Source organism: Podarcis bocagei (genome assembly GCF_964188305.1).
Source record: "Podarcis bocagei genome assembly, chromosome: 13".
Classification (NCBI taxonomy): domain Eukaryota; kingdom Metazoa; phylum Chordata; class Lepidosauria; order Squamata; family Lacertidae; genus Podarcis; species Podarcis bocagei.
The window spans coordinates 35,457,583-35,480,823 of NC_138138.1; the positions used below are offsets into that span (position 1 = coordinate 35,457,583).

The following is a 23,241-nucleotide window of genomic DNA, read 5'->3' on the forward strand; positions in this document are numbered from 1 at the left end:
TGCCGCAGGAGCTCTGCCAGAAAGCTCGGCCACACCGGCAAGAGGACTGGGGAGCGGGGAGATCTCAGGTAATTGGGAGAAAGCCAGGAGTTTTACTGAATGGCCGAGAGGAAGGATTCAGGGAAGCCGGGCTTCTAAGTTGCATCTCCACCCCCAGAACTCAGGGAGGCTCCTGTGAGCTCAGGGAAGAGGAAAATGCCTCCAGCAATGCCCTTTCACCTTTGGACATGAAATTGTATAGCACAGGTGACCGAAACTGAAGCAAAGCAGCTTTCACCAAGAACTGGTTGGAGCAGAACTATCTCGAGGACACGGCAAAAGAAGGACCACTGAAGCAAGCAGACAAAGGGGGGAGCCGATGGCAGTTGTGCCCTCCTCACTGCTGCTGGGGCTGCTGCAACTGATTGTGCTGAAAGGTGATTGATGGGAAGATGGGGCGAGGGGGGGCGGGAATGAATGTGGGAGTCAGTCTCTTAAGTTTCCTGCATCTTTAAGAGAAGTAAGATGGAGGACGGTGTAGAAGGGAGTCTTTGAGTAATCAGTGACACAGGTGAAACACAGATACAGGGTCTGTGGCAAGTCAAGGGTGAATGCAGGCTGTGTACAAACCACGCAATTAAAGTGCGCGCACACACACACACACACACACACACACACACACACACATGAATCCTGGGAAATGTAGTTGTTAAAGGTGCTCTGTAAAGGGTAAACTACAGTTCTCAGGATTCTTCAGGGGGTGCTTTATCTGTTTGATTTGTAGGCAGAGGACTCTTCCCCCATTACCATCTTTGATGTGTAAAAGAAAATGAGACCACTAGAGAGTCATATATTCAGCCTTCTCCTTTATGGGGAGCTGGTTCAGTTAGAGACACTCTGCACACTCTCAGATGCACTCACAAAGGGTGAAGAGATGTGGACAGTATATGTGGTTAAGGGGATTTTGACATGCATTCACTGTATTCTAAAACATTTGTTTTCAGGACAGAGAATCTGTTTTCAAAAGCCATTTTGAGGCACTTAGGATCTATGTCTGTCTTCTTCCCTCCAAAATGTGATGAGACCTTGGGTGCATTCACACCTGGGGAATATTGCATTAGTTTTCCTGTTTTTATAATGCTAGAGATTCTGTCCTGTTTCCTAATGTTCCTTTCCCACTGAAGTACATGCTGTGTTATGGAGCTGTAGCTTTTTGACCAATATACCGGCATGTCTTGCCCAATTGCATTCACACCAGTGGGTGTGTACAACACAACAAGCAATGTCATCAGGCAGTGCTTCTACTTCCCCACCCCTTCTGCACATGGGTGCTTAAACAGCAGGGCGTCACTGTATGCTGATATACTGCCCCAAATTCCATCACTTTACGTCTGTGATTTTCAGGGTTAAGGAGGCTACAAACAGATTTTTTTTCTGGAATCAAATAACCCGGAAATGAGCACTAAACATGTGCTATATTCCATTGTTTTTCTGAAAATGGCTTTTATACCATGTGAAAGCTCAGATGTGGATATTAACAGTTAGGAAAACATCAGGAAAATGGAACAAACTATCTTGTGATTACAGCCCTTGTTCAAATTCATAATGTTTTCAGTCATCTCAGCAATTGGGAGGGGGTATAATTTCTGCATTGTCTTAGTCTGTTTATTAACATATTCATGTCTGTGGTAAATTAAAAGAGGAGGATGTGGAATGCACTTCTGTTTTCAGGATTATTTAGCTATTAATTTTCCTTCCCATTAGCCATGGAACTAAAGGTCACACGAGCAGGGTTAACCGGTGGTCTCTCATCCGAGCACTGACCCCACATAGTCCAGCTTAGCTTCCGCAAAGTTTCTGTATCCTGTGCCTTTTTCAAGCCATGCCCTTGGCAATAGCAGTCACAGAGGCAGAGCAGAAGCATGTAGTTGGTGTCCTGTCAACTGTGTTGCCTTACCCCCCCCCACACACACACACCCAATACATCGCAGTGACATTGTTGATGGCCAGTCAGATAAGTGCCACCTCCCTGGCCCTCCAACTTCTACTACCTGGGATGGGCAGGGTCATCGTGACAATTTTCCTCTTATGCACACATCAACTTGTTCCTTTGACAAGGAAGGAAAACACATCCTCCAAAGTGCAAAACTTGGGGTGTTTCCAGATGAACCTTTTATACCATTACCCAAACTGTTTCATTGCTGTGTTTGCACCATGTCCGCATGACATCACCATCATTTTTTTACAATCACCCTGCCCATATCAGACATTTATGGAAGATCTAGAGCATTAGCACAAAAATATTTAGATGTGGGTGTTTGTTAAAAATTGAATCTTTTTAAAATGGAAGCTGGGTGGTATGGTTCATCAAGGAGTAACTAACCCCACACCCAGACACCCATGGCTGCACATCTTCACCCCAACTCGCTTCTCCTCTCTAAATTTCACCCAAGCTCTTTTTGTTTTGGCTCCTTGAGATAGCCAGACATGCTTTCACTTTCATTCGTACAAATATTGGTCCTGCAGAGCCCTTTGCCCAAGACCACTAAGTAGTCGTGAATGTGAACAAGTTCCCACAGCTTGCTGATTTAATGTTTAACTGAAGACCTTCCAGCATTCTGCTATCTCTTAATGATGAACCACTGTAATAATGTTCTGACCTTTAGAACAAAGAGATATCTTCCAGTTATATTTCATATGTGTCATTTTATGGAATGCATAGGCTGGGTTTCTCGATCTTGTAATGCAAATTATGGTGTGTATGTACCCTTGCAAAACTTACCCTCTTTCGTGGCAAACCTGTTGGGAATCTGAGGTGAGATACCCCCACAGTAAAAGTTGTTCCCAGTACCAGTCACCGCACACAATCAAGAGAAAGTTTCAGATAGTTTACTCCTGCAGAAGATAAGGCTCAATAAGTTCTGGCTGTAGATATATACAGCTTGTAGGCTTTTGCTGATATAGTGATACAGTATACAGATACATACAAGTAAAAGTTTCTCTGTTACTCTAAATAAGTTCAGCAATTCACTGGACAAGTAACACCGACTAATAGGCAAACACACCTGAGATGACATGCATTAATCACAGATATAGTCCAAGATAGTGGCCATCGCTGCCTCCTGGGGAAGCAAATCCCATAGTTTAACTATGTGCTGCATGAAGTCAGGAGTATTAATTTTCTAACAAAATTGGGCAGGGTCTTCCTTCTGCTCTTACCTACAAACATATTTTTGTGCATTGTCCCTTATTTGAAATATATTTTCTCTTTTTTTTCCCAGATGTTGCTAGCTCCGAAGCAGGTATGTAATATATTGGAAACTATTTCTGTACAGTGGTACCTCGGGTTACATATGCTTCAGGTTACAGACACTTCAGGTTACAGATGCCGCTAACCCAGAAATAGTACCTCGGGTTAAGAACTTTGCTTCAGGATGAGAAGAGAAATCATGAAGGAATATCATTTGAGTACAGAGGTAAAAGACATAGATTATCAAACTCAGAAGAAACTGGGAAATTTTTGAGGAAGTATAAGGAGCTGAAATCTGAGGAGGGTGGAGCAAGAGAAGTAGAGGGAGGATCACCTAGAGACATAAGAACAGAGGACGAACAAGAAGCAAACGGAAGCAGATCGGACGAAGAAGAAGAGGGGGAGGAAGAAAACACAGAAAACTAATAAGGGAAAAAAGAGAGAAAAAGAAGAGAGGAAAAAAGAGAAAAGTTAGGTGAATGTCAGGCACTATAGGGTTAAAAATTTTGAGTTGGAATATTAATGGAATGAATGAGAAAAAAAGAGGAATAAAATTGAGCAATTCTTGAAAAAGAAAAACTTGGATATTATTTGTCTTCAAGAGACGCATGTGGCTAAAAAACACAAAAAACTGCTAATTAACAAAAGATTGGGAATTGAATTCGAATCCTCTGATAGAGAAAAGAAAAGAGGGGTCGTGCTGTATATTAAAAAAAAGATTGAAGCCAAACAAATATTTAAAGATGAGGAGGGGAGGATGGTAGCTGTTCGGATCAATTGGCAAGGGGAGAGTCTGGTCGTGATTGGGATCTATGCACCAAATGGCAATAAGACTGATTTCTTTAAAAACCTCGAAGGGAAAATTTCGGAATATATGGATCAGAAAATCATTCTAATGGGGGACATGAACGGTGTGGTTTCCCTAGAAGCGGATAAACTTAGGGAAGGAGTAAGTAAAGAAGGGAAATTGCCAAAATCATTTTTTTCAATGGTGAAAAACTGCAATTTGATAGATATCTGGTGTCTTAGACATCCATTGGATAAACAATATACATTCCACTCTGAGCCACACCAGTCGATGTCACGGATAGATCAGGTTTGGATATTAAGTGAACTATGCCCTAGGGTTAAACAAGTCGAAATAAAACCGAGAGTAATTTCTGATCACAGTCCGATGGAATGTGAACTGGAGAGCCATGAGAGAAGAACTTTTAGATGGAGACTAAAAGAATATGTCCTAGATGATCAGGAAATCGTAGAAAATGCGCATAAAAAGTTAACAGAATACTTTATGGATAATTGTGATAAAGGTACAAGCATTAACATAGTTTGGGACTCAAGTAAAGCTGTAATAAGAGGATACTTTATTCAACAGAATGCGATCAAAAATAAGAACAGAGAGAAAGGAAAAGAGGAAATTCTAAGGCAGATTATGGATAGCGAACAAAAATTAATTCGGAAACCTAATTGTCAGAAAATAAAAGAAAACATTAAAATTTTGCAAGCCCAATTCGCTGCAATATTAAATAGAGAAGTAGAGTGGAATATTAAAAAACTAAGACAAAAGAACTTTGAATTCTCAAATAAATCTGGTAAGTGGCTTGTGTGGCAAATCAAGAAGAGGAAGGAGCAAGGTACAATAAATAGAATTACAATAGAGGGAGAAGAGATTACTGATCCAAAAGGAATTAGGAAAGAGTTTCTAGATTATTATAGATGCCTTTACAAAAATAAAGAAAGAAATAACTCAAGGAGGATAGAAAGATTTCTGAAAGACAAAATGGTGCAGAAAATTCCAACGGACAAGAAACAACGACTAAATGAGCCAATTGAAATAGAAGAGATAGAGGAGGTAATTAAAGATTTAAAGAGAGGGAAGGCTCCGGGACCTGATGGATTTACAGCGGGCTACTACAAAGAGATGAAATCTGTATTGGTGAATCCTTTGAAGGAGATTATGAATAACATCCTAAGAAAAGGGGAAATCCCGGAGACCTGGAAAGAGGCATTTATCACCTTTATCCCGAAACAGGATGCAGATTTAACCCAGGTTAAAAACTATAGGCCAATCTCGCTGCTGAATACGGACTATGAAATTTTCGCAGGAATTCTGGCGAGAAGACTGAAGTCTCTACTGGTAGAAATTATTCACAAAGACCAGGCTGGGTTCCTTCCCGGCAGGTATATGAGGGACAACATAAGAAATATAATTAGTATGCTAGAATTCCTATCGGTCAGGATTGATAAGCAGGCAATAATGATGTTCATAGACGCGGAAAAAGCGTTTGATAATGTGGCGTGGGACTTCATGTTGAAGAATCTGGAACATATGGAAGTGGGCAAAGACTTCTTTAATGGTGTGAGTGCAATATACAGAGAACAAAAAGCCAAATTGATTATAAATAACATCGTGACAGAAGAAATAAAGATACAGAAAGGCACAAGACAGGGATGCCCACTCTCCCCGCTGCTATTCATAATGGTATTAGAAGTACTTTTGAATTCAATTAGGCAAAATGGAAAAATTAAAGGAATAACAATCAGACAAAATGCCTATAAGACCAAAGCATTTGCAGACGACCTAGTAATAATGACGGAAGACCCAATAACTACAATAGAAGAAATCCTAAAGGAAATAGACCAATTTGGGGAAATAGCAGGCTTTAAATTAAATAAAAGGAAAACAAAGATGATGGTAAAGAATATGGACCAAAGTGCAATAGAAATAATCCAAAACCAGTCACAGATAGAGGCGGTTAAGAAAGTGAAATATCTTGGGATTTGGCTTACGCCTAAAAATATAGATCTATTTAAAAATAATTATGAGTCAGTGTGGAAAGAAATAAGAAAAGATTTGGAAGTATGGGGAGGACTGAGATTGTCCCTTTGGGGAAGGATTAATACTATCAAGATGAACGTACTACCGAGGGTACTATTTCTATTCCAGACTATTCCTATAATTAAGGGGAGCCGAACGTTTAAAGAATGGCAAAGAGTGTTATCAAGATTTATCTGGAAGGGCAAAAAACCCCGAATAAAATTCAAACTGCTGACAGACAGAAGGGAAAGGGGAGGTTTTGCTCTGCCAGATTTGAGACTATACTATGAGGCATCATGCCTCTGCTGGATAAAAGATTGGGTCAAATTAGTGAATAAGGAGCTACTCGATTCAGAGGGCTTCGACAACAGGTTCGGCTTGCATGCCTATCTATGGTGTGGCAAGAGGAAAATACATAAGGGGTTTGAAAATCATATTTTTAGAGGCCCACTTATCAAAATATGGGAAAGATATAAAAATATATTAGAACCTAAAATTCCGCATTGGCTCTCACCTCTTGAAGTGATGAGTGTTAAGAAAATTAATATGAGAAGTGACTGGGCAACATATGGCCAACTGCTAATGAAAGAAGATGGGAAATGGAAATTAAAACCATATGAGGAGGTTAAGGAGCACGTGTATGATTGGCTACATCACTTCCAAGTTAATGAGATGTTTAGAAAAGAGATCAAAGATAGAGGGTATGTAGATAAAGATTCAAAATTTCAGACGGAAATCATAAATAATGAGGTGAAAACAATATCTAAAATGTATAAGATGTTGTTGGATTGGAATTTGGGAGATGAAGAAGTTAAAACAGTAATGATTCGATGGGCTAGTGACGTAGGCCATGCTATACAATTTGAGGACTGGGAGAATCTATGGAAAGAAGGCCTGGACTTTACTGCGTGTATGATGGTGAAAGAGAATGTCATGAAGATGTTTTACAGGTGGTACATAACACCTGTGAAGTTATCGAAAATGTACAAAGTAGACAGCAAATGCTGGAAATGTGAAGAGAAGGAGGGCTCCTTTTACCACATGTGGTGGGAGTGTGGGAGAGTGAGAGAATTCTGGGGAAAAGTATATATCGAATTAAAGAAGGTGCTAAAGTATACGTTTATAAAAAAACCCAAAATCTTCCTGTTAGGGATGTTAGGGAACGAAATAAAAAAGAAAGACCATAAATTTGTTTATTACGCAGTCACAGCAGCAAGGATAGTTCTTGCCCAGAAGTGGAAAAAAAAGGAAATGCCAACAATAGAGGAGTGGAGATTGAAGCTACTAGACTACGCGGATTTGGACAGATTAACGGGGAAGATTAGACACCTAAGAGACCAAAAGTTTATCAAGGATTGGGGGAAATATGTAGACTACCTGGAACATATTAGTAAAGGTCAAATAACGTTAAGGGGATTCAGAGAAGCACTGTGAAAGACTAAGAGTTATTGTTTAATGAAAATAGAGGAAGAGAAATGTGTAATGACAATACAAACCAGGCAATGTGTATCTTTGATTTTTATTACGGAAGATTTACGGACGAGCTGAAGGAAGTCCAGAAAGAGATGACAATGTTAATTTGATAGGTGAAAACTTTTTATTGTGTACACTGTTTATTTGTTTTGTGTTTTGTTGCTGTTTTTCTTTGTTCTTTTGTTCGTTGTGTGTGGTTTTTCTTTTTCTTTCTCTTGGAAAATCAATAAATATCTATCTGAGAAAAAAAAGAGAAGAGAAATCACGCGGCAGCAGCGGGAGGCCCCCTTAGCTAAAATGGTACCTCAGGTTAAGAACACTTTCAGGTTAAGAACGGACCTCCAGAACAAATTAAGTTCTTAACCTGAGGTACCACTGTACAGGAATTTCACTGGCCGGAGGGAGAGTGAATGGTTAAACAAAAATAAGCTCTCTCGGAATTCTAGTGCTGATACAAACCTAACAGTCATCCAGTCCAAATTCTGATCGCAGCCTATCACAACCTAGTGTCCTCTAGATGTAGTTAGATTCCAGTTCCCATCAGCCTCAGCCAGCCTGGCCAATGGTCAAAGATGATAGAAGTCACAGTCCAAAAACATCCACAGGTTGGCCACAGGTTGTGTGAGGCTGCTGTAGATCCAATTCACACATGTTGTACTGAATCTAGACCAGTACAAATAGACAGCCAGAGCAAACAAGGTGTTCCACAGACATAACTGCATTTTTCCAGAAAGACTGCTTACCGCCGGCTGGGAAGGAGTGGTGCAGCCAAGGCACTTTGTGGCAGCCTTCTGGCTTCGACATGGCCAGGAGAGGACATCACTTCCTCCTCCATCAGCCGCACTGAGTGGTGGGGCTCACCCACACTCGCAACCAATCACAGGCAACCTCTGGGGCATTGGTAGGGAGCAGACCAGAAGGGAAACCTCTTCCCTCTGGTTCACTCCCTGGCCATAAAAGCCAGTCATGGGCAGCTTCCTCCACCCACCCTTCAGTTGCCATATTTGGGACCAGAGATGAATTTGCCTTCAGACTAATTGGGCCTTTCAGGCAATTAGCCAGCCTCATATCAATTGTCACAACTTGGTGTCAGATATGGCATTGGGTTGGATCTTTAGTCTATTGGATGGGGGGGGTGCCCTCCCTACTCCAAGGTCCTGGGAATTTTGCTACCGCCAGTGTAATAGTATCAATCTTATCCCCAAGGAGAACCTTGACATGAAAAGAGTCAGCAATTCCAGGTTGTTCTGTTAGTATTGCTTTGATTATATGCTGCCTAACCTAACCTGATTATATGCTGCCTAACGTGTTTCATACATTCAACATTGCAAGATAATGTGCATAGGATTGTGTTTTTCAGGGGAAACAAAATCATAAGGCTGCAATCCTTTCACACCTAGGAGTAAGTACCAAATGACTCCAAGGGGACTTACTTTTGGATAGGACATATATAAGACCGCACTAAAAAGTATTTACTTGCTGGGGGGGGGGGAAAATATTCCTCAATACCCAAAAGGAGCAGTCACTGGAAATGTTACTTAGAAATTATTATACAAATAAATTTGCCAAGGCAAATTGAGACGTTTCATTTCACATCTTGCCTTGTAACAATTCAGTTTTTGTGATCATTACAATCTACCTTTCTTTCTTCTCTCTTTTTCACAGTCTGTGGACAGTCTGTGATATCTCCACGTATTGTGGGAGGGAATCCAGCCCCCGAGGGCGCATGGCCATGGCAAGTCAGCTTTATGGAGAACAACAAGCCTATATGTGGAGGCTCCCTCATCAACGAGAAGTGGGTGGTGTCTGCAGCTCACTGCTTCGTTAAGTGAGTATCCAATACCTGCATGTCACTGGGGAGCCATTATGCAGCTTTGTCCCAAAGGCAGCTGTAAGGCCAGGCAGATGGAGGGAGGGAGGTCTTTGAGAGACCAGTTGCAAAAATGATGGAACATTTGAGAACCAGAAACCTGCTGTTCCATGAGGTGAGCCATGGTGTCAGGGCTGAAGAGGAAGATGGTATCCTCTCCAGGCTATGTACCCAAGTGACTTAGACAGGCAGCTGAATCTTCCTACAACACAGGCAGTGGGACAGCTTCCTCCACCACACCCAAGGGAAGCAGGTTAGCTTAGGGGTCTGAGGCAAGCTACATGCTGCACACAGCCATGTCCACTCAACACCTGACAGACTCAGGAAGAACAGCTGCTGCCATTGCACCTTTTGCCCAAAGTGGCCACCTCCCTCTGCCCAATGATAGAGCCGTTCTTCCCCAGTGTATATCCCACCAAGCCTATGGCAAGGACTAGTGGAAAGTAGAGGCATGGGGTGACTTGCCCATAGAGGCAAGTGGCGCAGGGCGCCAGGGCGCCATGTTCTGGAGGGTGCCAGGGAAGAGGTGGAGGCTGGACGTGGAGCCTCCTGGCATCAGGTCGCTGCCCTCGCCTACCTCCGCCATGCCACGCTGAAGCAGCGCCGTGCTCGGAGCCTCCACCTGCCGTGCCCACAATGGCATGGGCACCAGGGAAGAGGCGGAGGCTAGGCGCAGTGATTCCTGGTATCAGCTTGCCGCCCTCGCCCGCCTCACTAAAGCAGCACCACGCCCGGAGCCTCCGCCTCTCCCCTGCTGGAGGAGCCGCCCTCCAGCCGCTGCCTGCCTCCTCCAGCCCCACAAAGCTGCCGGTAGCGCCGTAAAAAGGTTGGCAACTCTGGGGAACGGGGGGGGGGGGCAGAGGGATCTTTGCAGCATGGCGCCGGATATACTTAAGACGGCCCTGAGTAGAGGTGAATGTTATGAATAGTGGCATGTTTAAAGATGTGTCGTGTTATAAGGCATGGTCAACAAAGCATAGCCACTCAAAGGAAGCAGTCTTGCTTGCGGACTCAGCAAGACGGGATCTCAGGTTGCACAGAAACCAAAATCCCTGCTTCACTTGCTTTTCACTCTTGTTTTCCCTCTTCCAGGGGTTACGGACAGTATGATGTGCTGCTGGGGGCCTATCAACTCTCAATCCCCCCTTCCAGCCTTGTGGTAACTACTGTGCAACAGGTTATTTCTCACCCGCATTATAACGGCAATGATGGCTCTCCCGGGGATATCGCTTTAGTGGAGTTGAAGGCCTCACTGGATTTGAACGACTACATCCCAGTCTGTCTGCCAAACTCTTCTGCACAGTTCTCTATGGACACATCCTGCTGGGTCACAGGCTGGGGGCAGGTTAAAGACGGAGGTGAGGAAAGAGACAGGGCATGCTCTCATGCAGACCAGCCTTCCCTAACATGGTGCCCTCTAGATGGTTTGGACTACAGTTCCCATCATCCCTAGCCAGCATGGCCAATGGACAGGGACAATGGGGGGTTGCAATCTAAGTATCCAGGGAGAACCTGGTTGAAGAAATCTGTTTTAAATTTTGAGGGCCAAACTAAATATTATGTTGTTCATGCTTGCTTAGAATGACTACTTTTATTTTGGAGGGAAAGTATGCAACTGGGTTCGTGATCCACATTTGCAGGGAAGCATTTCCAAATTCAATTACTGCTGAAAAATCAGCCTTTCACAGCTGCTGTATTCCAAGCCAAGTACTGTTTACTTCTAAAAAGCAGTAGAACAGGCTTCCCCAGTGCAGGTTTACCAGGGGCGGAGGTTTGTCTGAGTGTTCAAAGTGTGGTGTGTTCTTCCACAATGTGCTCACTGTTAAAAGTATGTGTGAGGCACCCAGAACTCAGTTACATTGGCAAATAAAAAGTGCTTTATATGCATTATAACACTGTGACACCAGATGGCGCTGTGGGGTCCCGTCTTTTGTCAACGTGATTTCCCTTTATGAAGTTTAGAACGCATTTTCCTGAAACTTTTTTTTGGACGTGTCTAGATCCAGCCCCAGAGACCCTCTATTCCATTTTCATTCAGCTGTCCAATTTTTGTCTTCTGCAGAGGCCTTGCCACCCCCACAAACGCTTCAGGAACTGGAGGTGCCCCTCATTGACCGAGACACATGCAACTCTCTCTTCAACAGTGCCCCAGCGCCAGACCTGCCTCAGAATCCTGTCCTAGACGATATGATCTGCGCTGGTTACCCAGAAGGCGGGAAGGATGCCTGTCATGTAAGATGCTCTCTATCCTACATGTCATAAAACCATTGCCAGTCTTGGGCCTAGTATTATTAGTGAAAACCAACTGTTCAGAAGTGTTGTAAGTTTACTCAGTGGGAACTTCTATCCCCGACTCTACAGTATCCTGAGAAAAGACAGGGAACTAAATGCACTGTAAAAAGAACCCCAAGCCAAGTCTTCCTGACCTGGACCTAGTCCATGGATCAGCCATACCCGTCAACTGTCCCAGACACCCCTGATTTACAGAAGCCACCTTGGCTTCTGATGAGCTCCTGGGATGTCCCAATTTGGCTCCCACAAAAGCACAGCCCCAAAAGATGAACGTTGGAGGGGGCACAATCTCAGAAGAGTCACTTAATTTATGCAGGACCTCCACTCCGAAAGGCGCATGTCCCGATTTCACTCAGAGGCATGTTGGGGGGTTGGGGCCAGCAAGCTTTTTTTAGGGGATCAAGGAGCTAATCTTTCAGTGGCAAACTGGGTAGGGTCTGGGTCAACATGGTGGGGCAGAGCCAAGAGCAAATGATTGCTCAGTGAAATGATTTAGAGGTGTATAAAATGATGCCTGATATAAAGAAAAAGGATAGAGAGACAATTAGCCTCCCTGCCTCTCTCATAATACTGAAACCCAGGACCAATGAATTAAGCAGAATGCTGAGGGATGCAGGGCTGATGAAAGGAAATACGACTTCATGCATTGCACAGTTAAAATTGAAATTTGTTCTCACAAGTTGCAGCGACAGCCATCAACGTGGATGGCTTTAAAGGGGGAATAAACAAATTCCTTGAAGAGAAGGCTATCCATGGCCATGAGTAGGAATGAGAGTTCAGTTATAGGGGCTTGCAAGCACCTGGCTTGCAAGCGAGACCTGAGCCTTACTCCAACTTATCTAACCATTAACCCAAATCTGGTCTCAGGAGGCTTCCCATAGTCACGTTCTAGCTGCCATATCCCCCTCTCTCTTTCTCTCCACAGGGTGACTCTGGAGGACCCTTGGTTTGCAGGTGTGATGCGGGTTGGACCCTGGCTGGGGTTGTGAGTTGGGGAGAGGGCTGTGCCGAACCCAAACACCCTGGTGTCTACACCTTAGTGCCTTACTATGCCAACTGGATCTCCGACAACGTACCCAACATAAGCTTTGTGGCGTGCAACCATGCTGGATGGCACAGTGCCCCCATTATGACACTCTTCCTTGCACCTCTTGCTCTGGCCCTCCCTTGAGGTGCCATCTCTCTGTTGGCCCGCAACCCAGACGGTACTGCCAACTGGACTCTGTTAAGAAATATCCAAAAGGACTGTGTGAAGTAGGGTAGAGTTTCTGGGAATCTTCTCCCACTTCTGTCAAATTAATTGGGGCACATCTGCGTTACCCATTTTTTAAAGAAAAAATAAACTCTGTGATAGTGCTGGTGTTTAATGTCAATCACTCAGTTTTAAAGGGGAAATCCCCGGAGATAGTTTAAATTGTGTGAATCAATTCCGCAGCAGAGGTGGGTGAAAAATGTTAAATTTAATTTCTTTGAATTATGTTAATGTCTTTGATGCAGTCCAGGTTTGTCTGTGGTACGTTTGTTTACCTCATCAATCTACTGCTATATTTACAAATGTTTTGGCTCTTGCACTCTTTGAATACTCATGCACTCTTTTCCTCTCATCACTCAGCTGCATACCTGGGATTACCAAAGGCAGTTTTGCAATCCAAACAGTGTCATTTGTCAGCACCTTTGGAGAATTACCTTCCTTAGGAACTTTTTTTTTTTTTTTTGCACAATTTTAAATGTGCATTCAGCATGTGTACCAATGCTTTGGTACTATCACATTGGGAAAAAATTAAAGGGGTGATCTAGACTGTCACTGTTTCACAGGAGGAATCCAATTGAAAATGTAAATTTTCACAGTCAAAGGGGATTAAAGCGCTGTAGTCCAACAAACTCACTAAATACAAAAAAGACAGGATTTTTGGAGTATGCAAAGCAACAGGAAAACCCAATAACCACTGGTTGACAGGGAGCTATATAATCTCATTGAAACACGGGACGCTAGCTGCCATATATGAAGTCAGACTATTAGATGTCCAAAGTTTCAGGCAAGGGACATGCCCAGTCCTGCCTGGAGATGTTGGGGATCAAACCTGTGACCTTCTGCATGCAAGGCAGATGCTCCTCTGCTGAGCTACAGCCCTTTCCCCATAGCTCAGTGAAAACAAATGAGTGCAAACAATGAATGCTCAATAAACAGTGGACATCGTATAATCTCCAAGCCAATTTTGTGCTAAATAAGCAGCTCACCCGGGAGAGTGTTTCCTGGTCACTGTGAGGTGTCTGTGAGATGTATTTGTCTTAGTTGAGATCACCTCATAGCTTCTGTTCTACAGATTTGCATCTTGATACCAACATTGTCTGGCTAGTTCTATCTCAGTGAAACATGGCACTTCATTATATATGGCTGAATTTCCCCCTTCCTGTGTTCACTTACTCTACAAACAGACAGACCGACACCCAGTTCTAACCCTCATGGTCAAAGGCATCTCTGAAAACCAATCCAGGAGGCAAAATATTAGCAGTGACTTTTTCCAAGGGATGGGTACAGGGAAACAGGGACTGTCTCAGATAAAGACTGACAGTTGAAGCATACCTGTGGGGTTTTCTTGTTGGTTGGATGTTCAAACAGGGGCCAGTTACCAGCTACTGCTCATGTTCACAGCACTGTATGATTAAAATTGAAGCGGACTAGCAGCCTCATGTATGGGACGTGGGTGGCGCTGTGGGTTAAACCACAGAGCCTAGACTTGCCGATCAGAAGGTCGGCGATTCGAATCCCCGCAACGGGGTGAGCTCCCGTTGCTCGGTCCCTGCTCCTGCCAACCTAGCAGTTCAAAAACATATCAAAGTGCAAGTAGATAAATAGGTACTACTCTGGCGGGAAGGTAAACGGCGTTTCCGTGAGCTGCTCTGGTTTGCCAGAAGCAGCTTAGTCATGCTGGCCACATGACCCAGAAGCTGTACGCCGGCTCCCTCAGCCAATAAAGAAAGATGAGCGCTGCAACCCCAGAGTCGGTCACGACTGGATCTAATGGTCAGGGGTCCCTTTACCTTTACCTAGCAGCCTCATGCCATGCTGGCTGTCACTGATGTGAGATGCAGTCCAAAATATATGGACAGCACCAGGTTGGCAAAAGCTGCCCTAACATCTGTCGCCTGGACAAAAGCCACCAGGATATTCTCCCACAAAGGCTCCACCCCCTATGTCTAAATTACTTGTGAATTGGGGAAATGGTCCATTGTTACATAGAAAAGTACCCTTTTAATTTCGACCGGTTGAGTTACATTTATCTTTTACCGATCTGTATTTCATTTCATTTCTCTGTTATTCCTCTACATTCTTTCTACTGCCATCTGCTAAGCCTATGTACTAATATTGACCTCCTGCTCTGAGAGCTATGATCCTTATGTAACCAAAATGGCATTATCCACCCACAGCAGGGGTGGTACTGGCAGGTTTGAAGGCACTCAAAGTTTTGCAGAACAAAAAAAAAAGTACAGTAGCCATAGAATGCTGATTGGCTGTTGGGTGGGGAAGGACAGAAGACAGATGGAATGGAGTAGCCTGAAAGAAGGTGTGCCTGGCTGGCTGGCACATTGAAGAAAAGTACCCCTTGCAGATCCATGTGCTCTGTTCTTATTTTAATGGCTCTTGACCCTACTTCTGCTTCTGTTTCCTCTTTCAGTTACACATTGTTCCTCTTCACCTATTGAACAAAAACAGGGCAATCTTTCAGATGGTGGCAAAGCTGTTTAAAATATTCAGAGGTGATACGCTTCTGAACACTAGTTGTTGGGAATCGTAGGTGGGAAAAGCTGCTGTTGCAAGCTTCCCCTGGGCATCAGTTGGCCCTGATGAGAACGAGATGTTGGTCTTGATGGGTCCAGCAGGACTCTTCTTCTGTCCTTGAAGTCCTCTGCTTCAGGCTCAGCCTACAGAAGACCAGAGTCCGGTCACTCTGAGCTGGTTGATCCAACCTATCAACACAAGATGGCCATTCTGAAGCCCCAAGTGTGCAGGCAGCATGGGTCACCAAAGGCTGTGGGTCAAGACTAGGAGAAGAAGTAGAAGCAAGGGAGTGGCAGAACTGGCACTCAAGAGATGGGCATCGCCGCCACCATGGGCTGCTTTCTCTTCCATGGTGCGCTGAATCCAGTCCATGTAGGAAGTCACCCGTGTGTGGATTCCTGGCCGCTTGGGCTTTGCACAGTCCACCCCAAAGCTCACCACTCCAGCCAGGAACCAGGTGCCATTCTGCTTGCAAGCTAAAGGGCCCCCAGAGTCACCCTAGAGAGAGGGGGAGAGAAAGACAAGGAAATATAATAGATTGCCTTATAAAAGGCCAGCCTTTTTGTGCATTCATTCATTCATTCATTTTCCAGTATTTGTAGACCTCTTTTGACTACGCGGGACGCGGGTGGCGCTGTGGGTAAAACCTCAGTGCCTAGGGCTTGCCGATCGCATGGTCGGCAGTTCAAATCCCCGCAGCGGGGTGAGCTCCCGTCCTTCGGTCCCAGCTCCTGCCCACCTAGCAGTTCGAAAGCACCCTTAAGTGCAAGCAGATAAATAGGTACCGCTTTATAGCGGGAAGGTAAACGGCGTTTCCGTGTGCTGCGCTGGTGCTGGCTCACCAGAGCAGCTTCGTCACGCTGGGCACGTGACCCGGAAGTGTCTCCGGACAGCGCTGGCCCCCGGCCTCTTAAGTGAGATGGGTGCACAACCCTAGAGTCGGACACGACTGGCCCGTACGGGCAGGGGTACCTTTACCTTTACCTTTGACTACTATGTAATCTAGCCCAATATTGTCTACCCTGGCTGGCAGCAGCACTTCTCCAGGGTCTCAGGCAAGGGACTTTCTTATCACTTGCTGCCTGATCCTTAAAGTGGATATTGTTGTTTAATCGTTTAGTCGTGTCTGACTCTTTGTGACCCCATGGACCAGAGCACGCCCGGCACTCCTGTCTTCCACTGCCTCCCGGAGTTTCGTCAAATTCATGTTGGTCATTTCTATAACACTGTCCAACAATCGTGTCCTCTGCCGTCCCCTTCTTCTTGTGCCCTCAATCTTTCCCAACATCAGGGTCTTTTACAGGGAGTCTTCTCTTCTCATGAGGTGGCCAAAGTATTGGAGCCTCAGCTTCAGGATCTGTCCTTCCAGTGAGTACTCATGGCTGACTTCTTCAGAATGGATAGGTTTGATCTTTTTGCAGTCCATGGGACTCTCAAGAGTCTCCTCCAGCACCACAATTCAAAAGCATCAATTCTCCGGCGATCAAAGTGGAGATACCAAGGTTATTTTTGTATGTGGTTTTCACTAACATATGCATCTATAGGCACGTTTTACCCTAGTATATGCATTTTTGCACATATTGCTTGGCTGGAGAACTACATTTCAGTCCACATATTGTTTCAGATGATGCAAATGTGGCAACGTAGCCTTTAAATACCAATGGAATCAGATTTCTCCCCCATCTCTAGTTCCAATGGCCCATTTGCAATATCTGAATTTGCAATATTAAGCACTCATCTGGAAGCACCCACTGTCCCTCTTGCGTTGGAAGGCTCCAAGGTCTTCAGATAAACCTCTTGCAGAAACCAGGGGCACTTCCAGACAACCTCTTTGAGCATTCTCATCCTGCTTTCTCTGCAGGGAGATCAGACGACGTTGGCTATTTAATGAGCATCCGTTCTGATTTCTCTGCAGGGAGGCTAGACAAGGTTGCTTCGATGCAAGTGTTATATCCCACACTTTCCAGTGCTTTCTTGATCACAACAGTCTGACAGTGTTTTGGGAAAACTCCCAGTCAACAATAATTGTACCACCTGAATTTGCCAGTATGTGACTTGAATTCCCACCTAAAAGCAGTGGCTTGTCTGGAAGTGCCCCAAAGACCCACTTCTCTCAGAACCTGTATTTTTAAGGACTGAACTGTTGTACTGAAGGCAGGTTCTGGCTCTGCCCTGATCTATCCTAATCCACAGTCACCCTCTCATCCTAGCTGCCAGTTGCTTCCTCCCTGACCCCTCCCCAGTTTCCATTGCCCTTAATCTGCTGCTCTGGTCCACAATTACTTGGCAAGTGTCTTTATTTCCATCTGGGTACCCAGCACAGATCATGTCTTTGTAGATCAACCGGTGGCCCAGAGGCACAGTCTCGGTGCCATTGGAGTCCTCGTGGAACATCTGATCACATTCCTCAGTGCCTAGGATTGGCACTTCCAGCTCCTGCAACGTCCGAGCCATGAAGTAGCCTAAGACAAGGATAGCAAAGGACCAAGATCAGCCACAATATCCCTTAACAGGATATACCATTTGGACCAGACGTGGTGAACCCCTTTTTTCAGCCCAAATGCATTTCCCCTTTGGGCAACTTCCGGTCATAGTCAGAGTTTAAAAAGATAAAGGACTCCTGACAGTTAAGCCCAGTCACAGGCGACTCTGGGGTTGCGGTGCTCATCTCGCTTTACAGGTTGAGGGAGCCGGCGTTTGTCCACAGAGAGTTTTTCCAGGTCATGTGGCCAGCATGACCGTTCTGGCACAACGGAACACTGAAACCAGAGCAGTGCACGGAAACACCGTTTACCTTCCTGCCGGAGCGGTACCTATTTATCTACTTGCACTTTTGGGCGTGCTTTCGAACTGTTAGGTTGGCAGGAGCTGGGACCTAGCAATGGGAGCTCACCCCATTGTGGGGATTCGAATCGCCAACCTTTTGACCGGCAAGCCCTAGGCCCAGTGGTTTAAACCACAGCGCCACCCGTGTCCCTTTGCCAGTCAGAGTAGACCCATTTAAATTAGCAGACATGACCAACTCAGGGCCATTGATGTGAATGAACTGCCTTGAAGCAGATGGCACTACAACCCGTTCTTACCGTCTGCAGAGATGAGGCCCCAGCCAGTAACCCAACACGCCATCCCTACAGGGAAGGTGTCAGGATCCGAAGAGCTCGGAAGGCAGATAGGGGAGATGGTTCGGGAGAAATTGACTGCCTCCTTCAGCTGCATCAGGGCGATATCAGCACTAAGTCCTTCTCCAGCATAAGATGGGTGCACTATGATCCGGCTGACAGCAGAGGAGACCATGCTGGGCGAAGGCTTGGGGAGCTCGTATTCTCCCAAGTTTACTCGGAATTCGGGTAGGTTCAGTGGCCTGTGAGAGACAAGGAACAATAAGCATCTTGTGCGGTAGGAAGGCCTGGATTCAAATCCCACCTCAGCCCTGATGAAAGACATCCTCTAATCCTACTCTGCCTCACAGGTTTGCCTGGTGGGTAACTTAGGGTTATTAACCGTCAAGCACTTTGCACCCTAAGGCTGCAATCCTATAGCCACCTGGCAGGGAGGAAGCCCAGAGCCAGTCCTACCATTTGGTAGAGTGAGGCAGCTGCCTCGGGCAGATTATTTCAGCTGTAATTAAAGAGCAGCAATTGATAGGACATTTGTTCTTGTGGCATTTTTACGCCCACACAGAGTACTTTTTAGGCCATATTTACAACATACATGTAAAGTGCTGTTATCACTTTAAATAGTCGCGGCTTCCCCCTCACAGAGCTACAATTCTCAGAATGGTTTAACCATGGATCCCTCTTCCCAGGGAACTCTGGGAACTGTAGCTCCATGAGAGAAATAGGGGCTTCTTACCAGTGCTATTTTTCTAGAAAAGGAAGTGCCAGAGCTCACCACAAACTTCTTCCTTGTTCTCATAGAATAATAGCAATGGCACCTACCTGAGAGGTGCCAGAATTGAACTCTGGTGAGCTCTGACTGGGGGGGGGGACACCCTGCTGCTAACTTCTCTCAGCATGCTTTATAAACTATAGCTTCCAAAATTTTGTGGGCGGGGGGTGGGAGAAGCCATGACTGTTTAAAGTGGTATAATCGTGTTTGACTGTATTGTGTCGATGTGGTCTAAAATGCTGCCCTGGGCTCCTTTGAGAGGAAAGGTGGGATATAATCAATCAATAAAAAAATAAAATAACTGAACTGCCTTGACTTGGGGAAGGAGAGAGTTGCTATTTGCTGCTCTACACCAGGCACCAAAATGTCTTACATCATCCCTGGGGAAACCCAACGGAACTTACTTCTGAGAAGCCTAATTACAGTTTTGTTCTCATTGTCCTCTTCCCTGCTGAGTTCCCTAAGGGCATCCCTGAGAGTGAGGCAAAGAAAGCCGACAGGCAGGGCAACCCCCATTACTGGCTGGAAAAAGGAAGGCAAGCAGGCAGGGGGCGCTGGATGAAGTCAATGGGGCAATAATACACACATTCTCAGTAACTGAGATAAAAGAAGACCATCAGAGCCAGTGCCGTAAATATATTCCTAAATAATTGCAAGCATCACATCGGTCCCTTCCTGAACTAATATTGCTCCTTCTCCCTTACACTGTCCTTCGACCGCCCTCTAGTGGAGCAGTGCAAAGCCGCGTCCTTTCCCTCTCACCCTTCAAAGCAATGAGCAGCCGTCACCACCCACTGGGACGAGACCAGGCTTCCTCCACAAATGTGCAGCCGGTTCCTTCGTATGCTGGCTTGCCACGGCCATTCCCCTTCGTCGGCCTTCTTCCCCCCGATGATCCGAGGGGCGAACACGTGGGGCCTTCCGCAGGCTGCAAAGGAACGAGGGGAGAGGCGTCAGGCATGGGGCAGAGAGGGGAGGAGAAGCGGGCGAGCATCACCCTCGATGCGGTTTCATTGCAATTCTGCAGCAAATGTAAGCCACGCTAAATGTTGCGGCTAATAGTTTTGTCTTCCCGGGGCAGAGCTGGGAGCGGGCAGCTCTGGGTTGGGATGCTGCTCTGCAGAACTTGCCTGCAGGTGGAGGACTGAGATGGCAATAAAACGACACAGGGGCGTGCCACTCGCTCTAGTCAGATCACTGTCCTCCTGTGTTTTTCCAGTGGCCTTAGAAATATGTCCATCTTCAAACTGGCGGACCCACCAAAATTTTCTCTTGGTTGTTGTTGTTTTTTAAAAGGAGAGGGGCAGAAAGAGTTGTGGGGGGGGGGAGAGGGGGCCCGGGATATTAAACAAGAAGGGGTCTATCTCTCTGAGTCCAGGGAAATGGAAGCAACTTTTCCAGAGGCACCTTGGAGCCTGATCCCACTGGTTTCTTGGAGGAGGGGGGGGTATGGGTATCCCTTCCCAGAAATCCTCTCTCACCTCTTTGTGTGGATGCATTTTCAGCACCTGCAAGAGAAAATGAGACAGGGTCAAAATAAGGGGAGATGATTGGAATTAGAAGGCGGAGATTGGACTGAACACTTTTGTCCTATTCCTGACAGCCCCACCCCCTCCCACATTCCAAAATCTGGTCCGTGGTGAAATGCCACTAAGCCTGGGGTGTGGCAGAACACCAAGGGGTTGTTTCTTCTCCAGGACTGGATTTCATTTATTCATTCATTCATAATTGAATTTCTATCCCATCTTTCCTCCAAGGAGCTCAAGGTAGTGTATGTACATGCTTCTCCCCGTTCCATTTTATGCTAACAACCCTGAGAGGTAGGTTAGGCTGAGAGATACTGACTGGCAGTGCCGGATTTACGTATAAGCTAAACAAGCTATAGCTTAGGGCCCCACTCTCTTGGAGGCCGCAAAAAAATTTAAAGGGGAAAAAAATGGATGTACATTTCCAAAATATAGGTTAAAAAACAAAATAAAACCTACATCATTTTAAGTTAGAGCTTAATAATTATTTCACTATTAATATTCTTCTTATTAATTGTATTTCACTATTAATATACTTCATCCGCGAGCTGGATCAGGCCCAATTTCCTTCTAGAGCCGGCCCACTGACAGTCCCGGAATCCAGGCAGCCAGCATAGCGCCCGCGTGTGATGATTTTTGCGACTCAGTCAGGCTTGGGGGTCAAAAGTGAGGAGGGAGCTGCTCGAGACAAGCCCCTTCTTCATCTGTCATGCGCGTGCAGCCATCTTTTCCTCCAGGGTGAGGGGTGGGGAAGAGGGAAAAGGAGCCACAGTGCGGATTTCCACCATGGAGCTGCCTGCGACTAACCTCAGGAAGGGCAGTTGCAGCGTCAGGGGCTCGGAGGCGCCTCGGGAGCAATGCCCACAGGTGCCTGTGGCAGTGGTGCTCCCCACAAAAGGAAGTGGGGAGTGCCTGGGCAGCTGTGTTCTGCTGGGGAGGCCGCCCATTAGCTACAAGATGCAAGCCATGGAAAGGTAAATAGCCGCCATCTCATCTTCCCTCACACGGGGAAAAGAACATTTTTGTTTGAGCGGCGCTGGCCTGACTTAACGTGGCCAACGGCTTTTCCCTTCACCCACGCATGTGCACTTGCTCTACAGGGCTGACAGGAATGGCACACTTACCTCAGCCCCCCACCCCACCTTATGAGAGAAATAATAACAGTCAACACGTAAAATGCAAAGGAAGCAGCATGGGTATATGAAGGAACCCCCCCCCCCCAAAAAAAGGATCACATTTGGGCAACATTGGGGTTAGTCCTAATAAGGGTTTTTGCCATAAATGTGGGTCATCATCATGGCAACATATACTCCGCCCCCCCCCACAAGGTGTGAGGGACCATGGACCAGCCCCCTGCTGAAAAAGTTTGCTGACCCCTGTATTAGGTCCATAAATTACCATGTAGCATATACAGTGGTACCTCGGGTTAAGTACTTAATTCGTTCTGGAGCTCCGTTCTTAACCTGAAACTGTTCTTAACCTGAAGCACCACTTTAGCTAATGGGGCCTCCTGCTGCTGCCGCGCCGCCGGAGCACAATTTCTGTTCTCATCCTGAAGCAAAGTTCTTAACCTGAAGCACTATTTCTGGGTTAGCAGTCTGTAACCTGAAGCGTATGTAACCTGAGGTACCACTGTATTCAACAACAAAAACAGCGGCAATTTGTTGTTGGCAAAGAACAACTGGACATATAAAAAGCCCCGTTACCTTCAGCAGCCTCATCAAACCTAAATCTGGCCCTGCTGACTGGTGAAGTGAGCTTCATGACTTGAGTGGGTTCTAGTCTAACGTTCTACACCACACTGACAACAAACAACTCCCTTTCTCTCTGGCGTTGCATCATTGCATCACCTAACATGGAGCAAGAAAGAAACCAAAAGCTTTCATGAGGGGTATGGAGGCAGAAACCATTTTGGTCCAGCTGAGGCAAATCATCATACGCAAGCATCCCAGTATATCATTTGGGAATTTCATAGCTTCTAGGGTTCCCTACTGTGGCCCATTCCCTTCTCATAAGAAGACCCCTGCTGGATCAGGCCAATGGCCCACCTAGTACAGCATCCTGTTTTCACCGTGGGCAGCTCTCTGTGGGAAGCCTAAAAGCAAAAGCTCACTTGAGATTCCCAGCAACTGGCACTCAGAGGCATCCTGCCTCCAACAATGGAAGGAGGGCATAGACATTGTGGCTGGCTCAGTCGATAGAGCATGAGACGCTTCATCTCAGGGTCATGGGTCTGAGCCCCACATTGGGCAAAAGGGTCCTGCACTGCAGGGGGTTGGACTAGATGACCCTTGTGGTCCCTTCCAACTCTACAGTTCTATGATTCCGTGCTCCATGAAATTGGTCTGATCTTTTAAAGCCATC

At 45.8% G+C, this 23,241-nt stretch overlaps 2 protein-coding genes across 4 annotated transcripts; one reads left to right on the forward strand and one right to left on the reverse strand.

Moving 5' to 3' along the window:
* Positions 1–13,038, forward strand: LOC308571896 (prostasin-like). Of its 3 annotated transcripts, XM_081167530.1 has the most exons (7): positions 11–416; positions 3,261–3,281; positions 8,881–8,922; positions 9,186–9,348; positions 10,483–10,748; positions 11,453–11,622; positions 12,608–13,038. In XM_081167530.1, the coding sequence occupies exons 4-7, from the start codon at positions 9,269–9,271 to the stop codon at positions 12,851–12,853; spliced, it is 762 nt and encodes a 253-aa protein (XP_081023656.1). In that variant the 5' UTR covers positions 11–416; positions 3,261–3,281; positions 8,881–8,922; positions 9,186–9,268; the 3' UTR covers positions 12,854–13,038. The 3 variants fall into 3 exon arrangements, with proteins under 3 accessions (XP_081023655.1, XP_081023656.1, XP_081023657.1); XM_081167529.1 differs by lacking the exon at positions 8,881–8,922 and having other exon boundaries at positions 1–416; XM_081167531.1 differs by lacking the exons at positions 11–416; positions 3,261–3,281 and having other exon boundaries at positions 8,866–8,922.
* Positions 13,039–13,706: 668 nt separating this feature from the next.
* LOC308571805 (serine protease 33-like) lies at positions 13,707–22,598 on the reverse strand (the record flags this gene model as incomplete). Its single annotated transcript, XM_081167428.1, has 6 exons — positions 13,707–15,961; positions 17,747–17,925; positions 18,547–18,824; positions 20,114–20,279; positions 20,833–20,941; positions 22,584–22,598. 6 exons carry the CDS (start codon positions 22,596–22,598, stop codon positions 15,704–15,706), a joined length of 1,005 nt encoding a protein of 334 aa, XP_081023554.1. The 3' UTR covers positions 13,707–15,703.
* Between the last annotated feature and the right edge of the window lie 643 nt (positions 22,599–23,241).

Coding starts and splice junctions, on each gene's coding strand:
- LOC308571896 (XM_081167529.1), top strand. CDS start 359: ATGGCAGTTGTGCCCTCCTCACTGCTGCTGGGGCTGCTGCAACTGATT. Junction 417..3,260: donor GCAACTGATTGTGCTGAAAG/GTGATTGATGGG, acceptor TTTTTTTCCCAG/ATGTTGCTAGCTCCGAAGCA. Junction 3,282..9,185: donor TGTTGCTAGCTCCGAAGCAG/GTATGTAATATA, acceptor TCTTTTTCACAG/TCTGTGGACAGTCTGTGATA.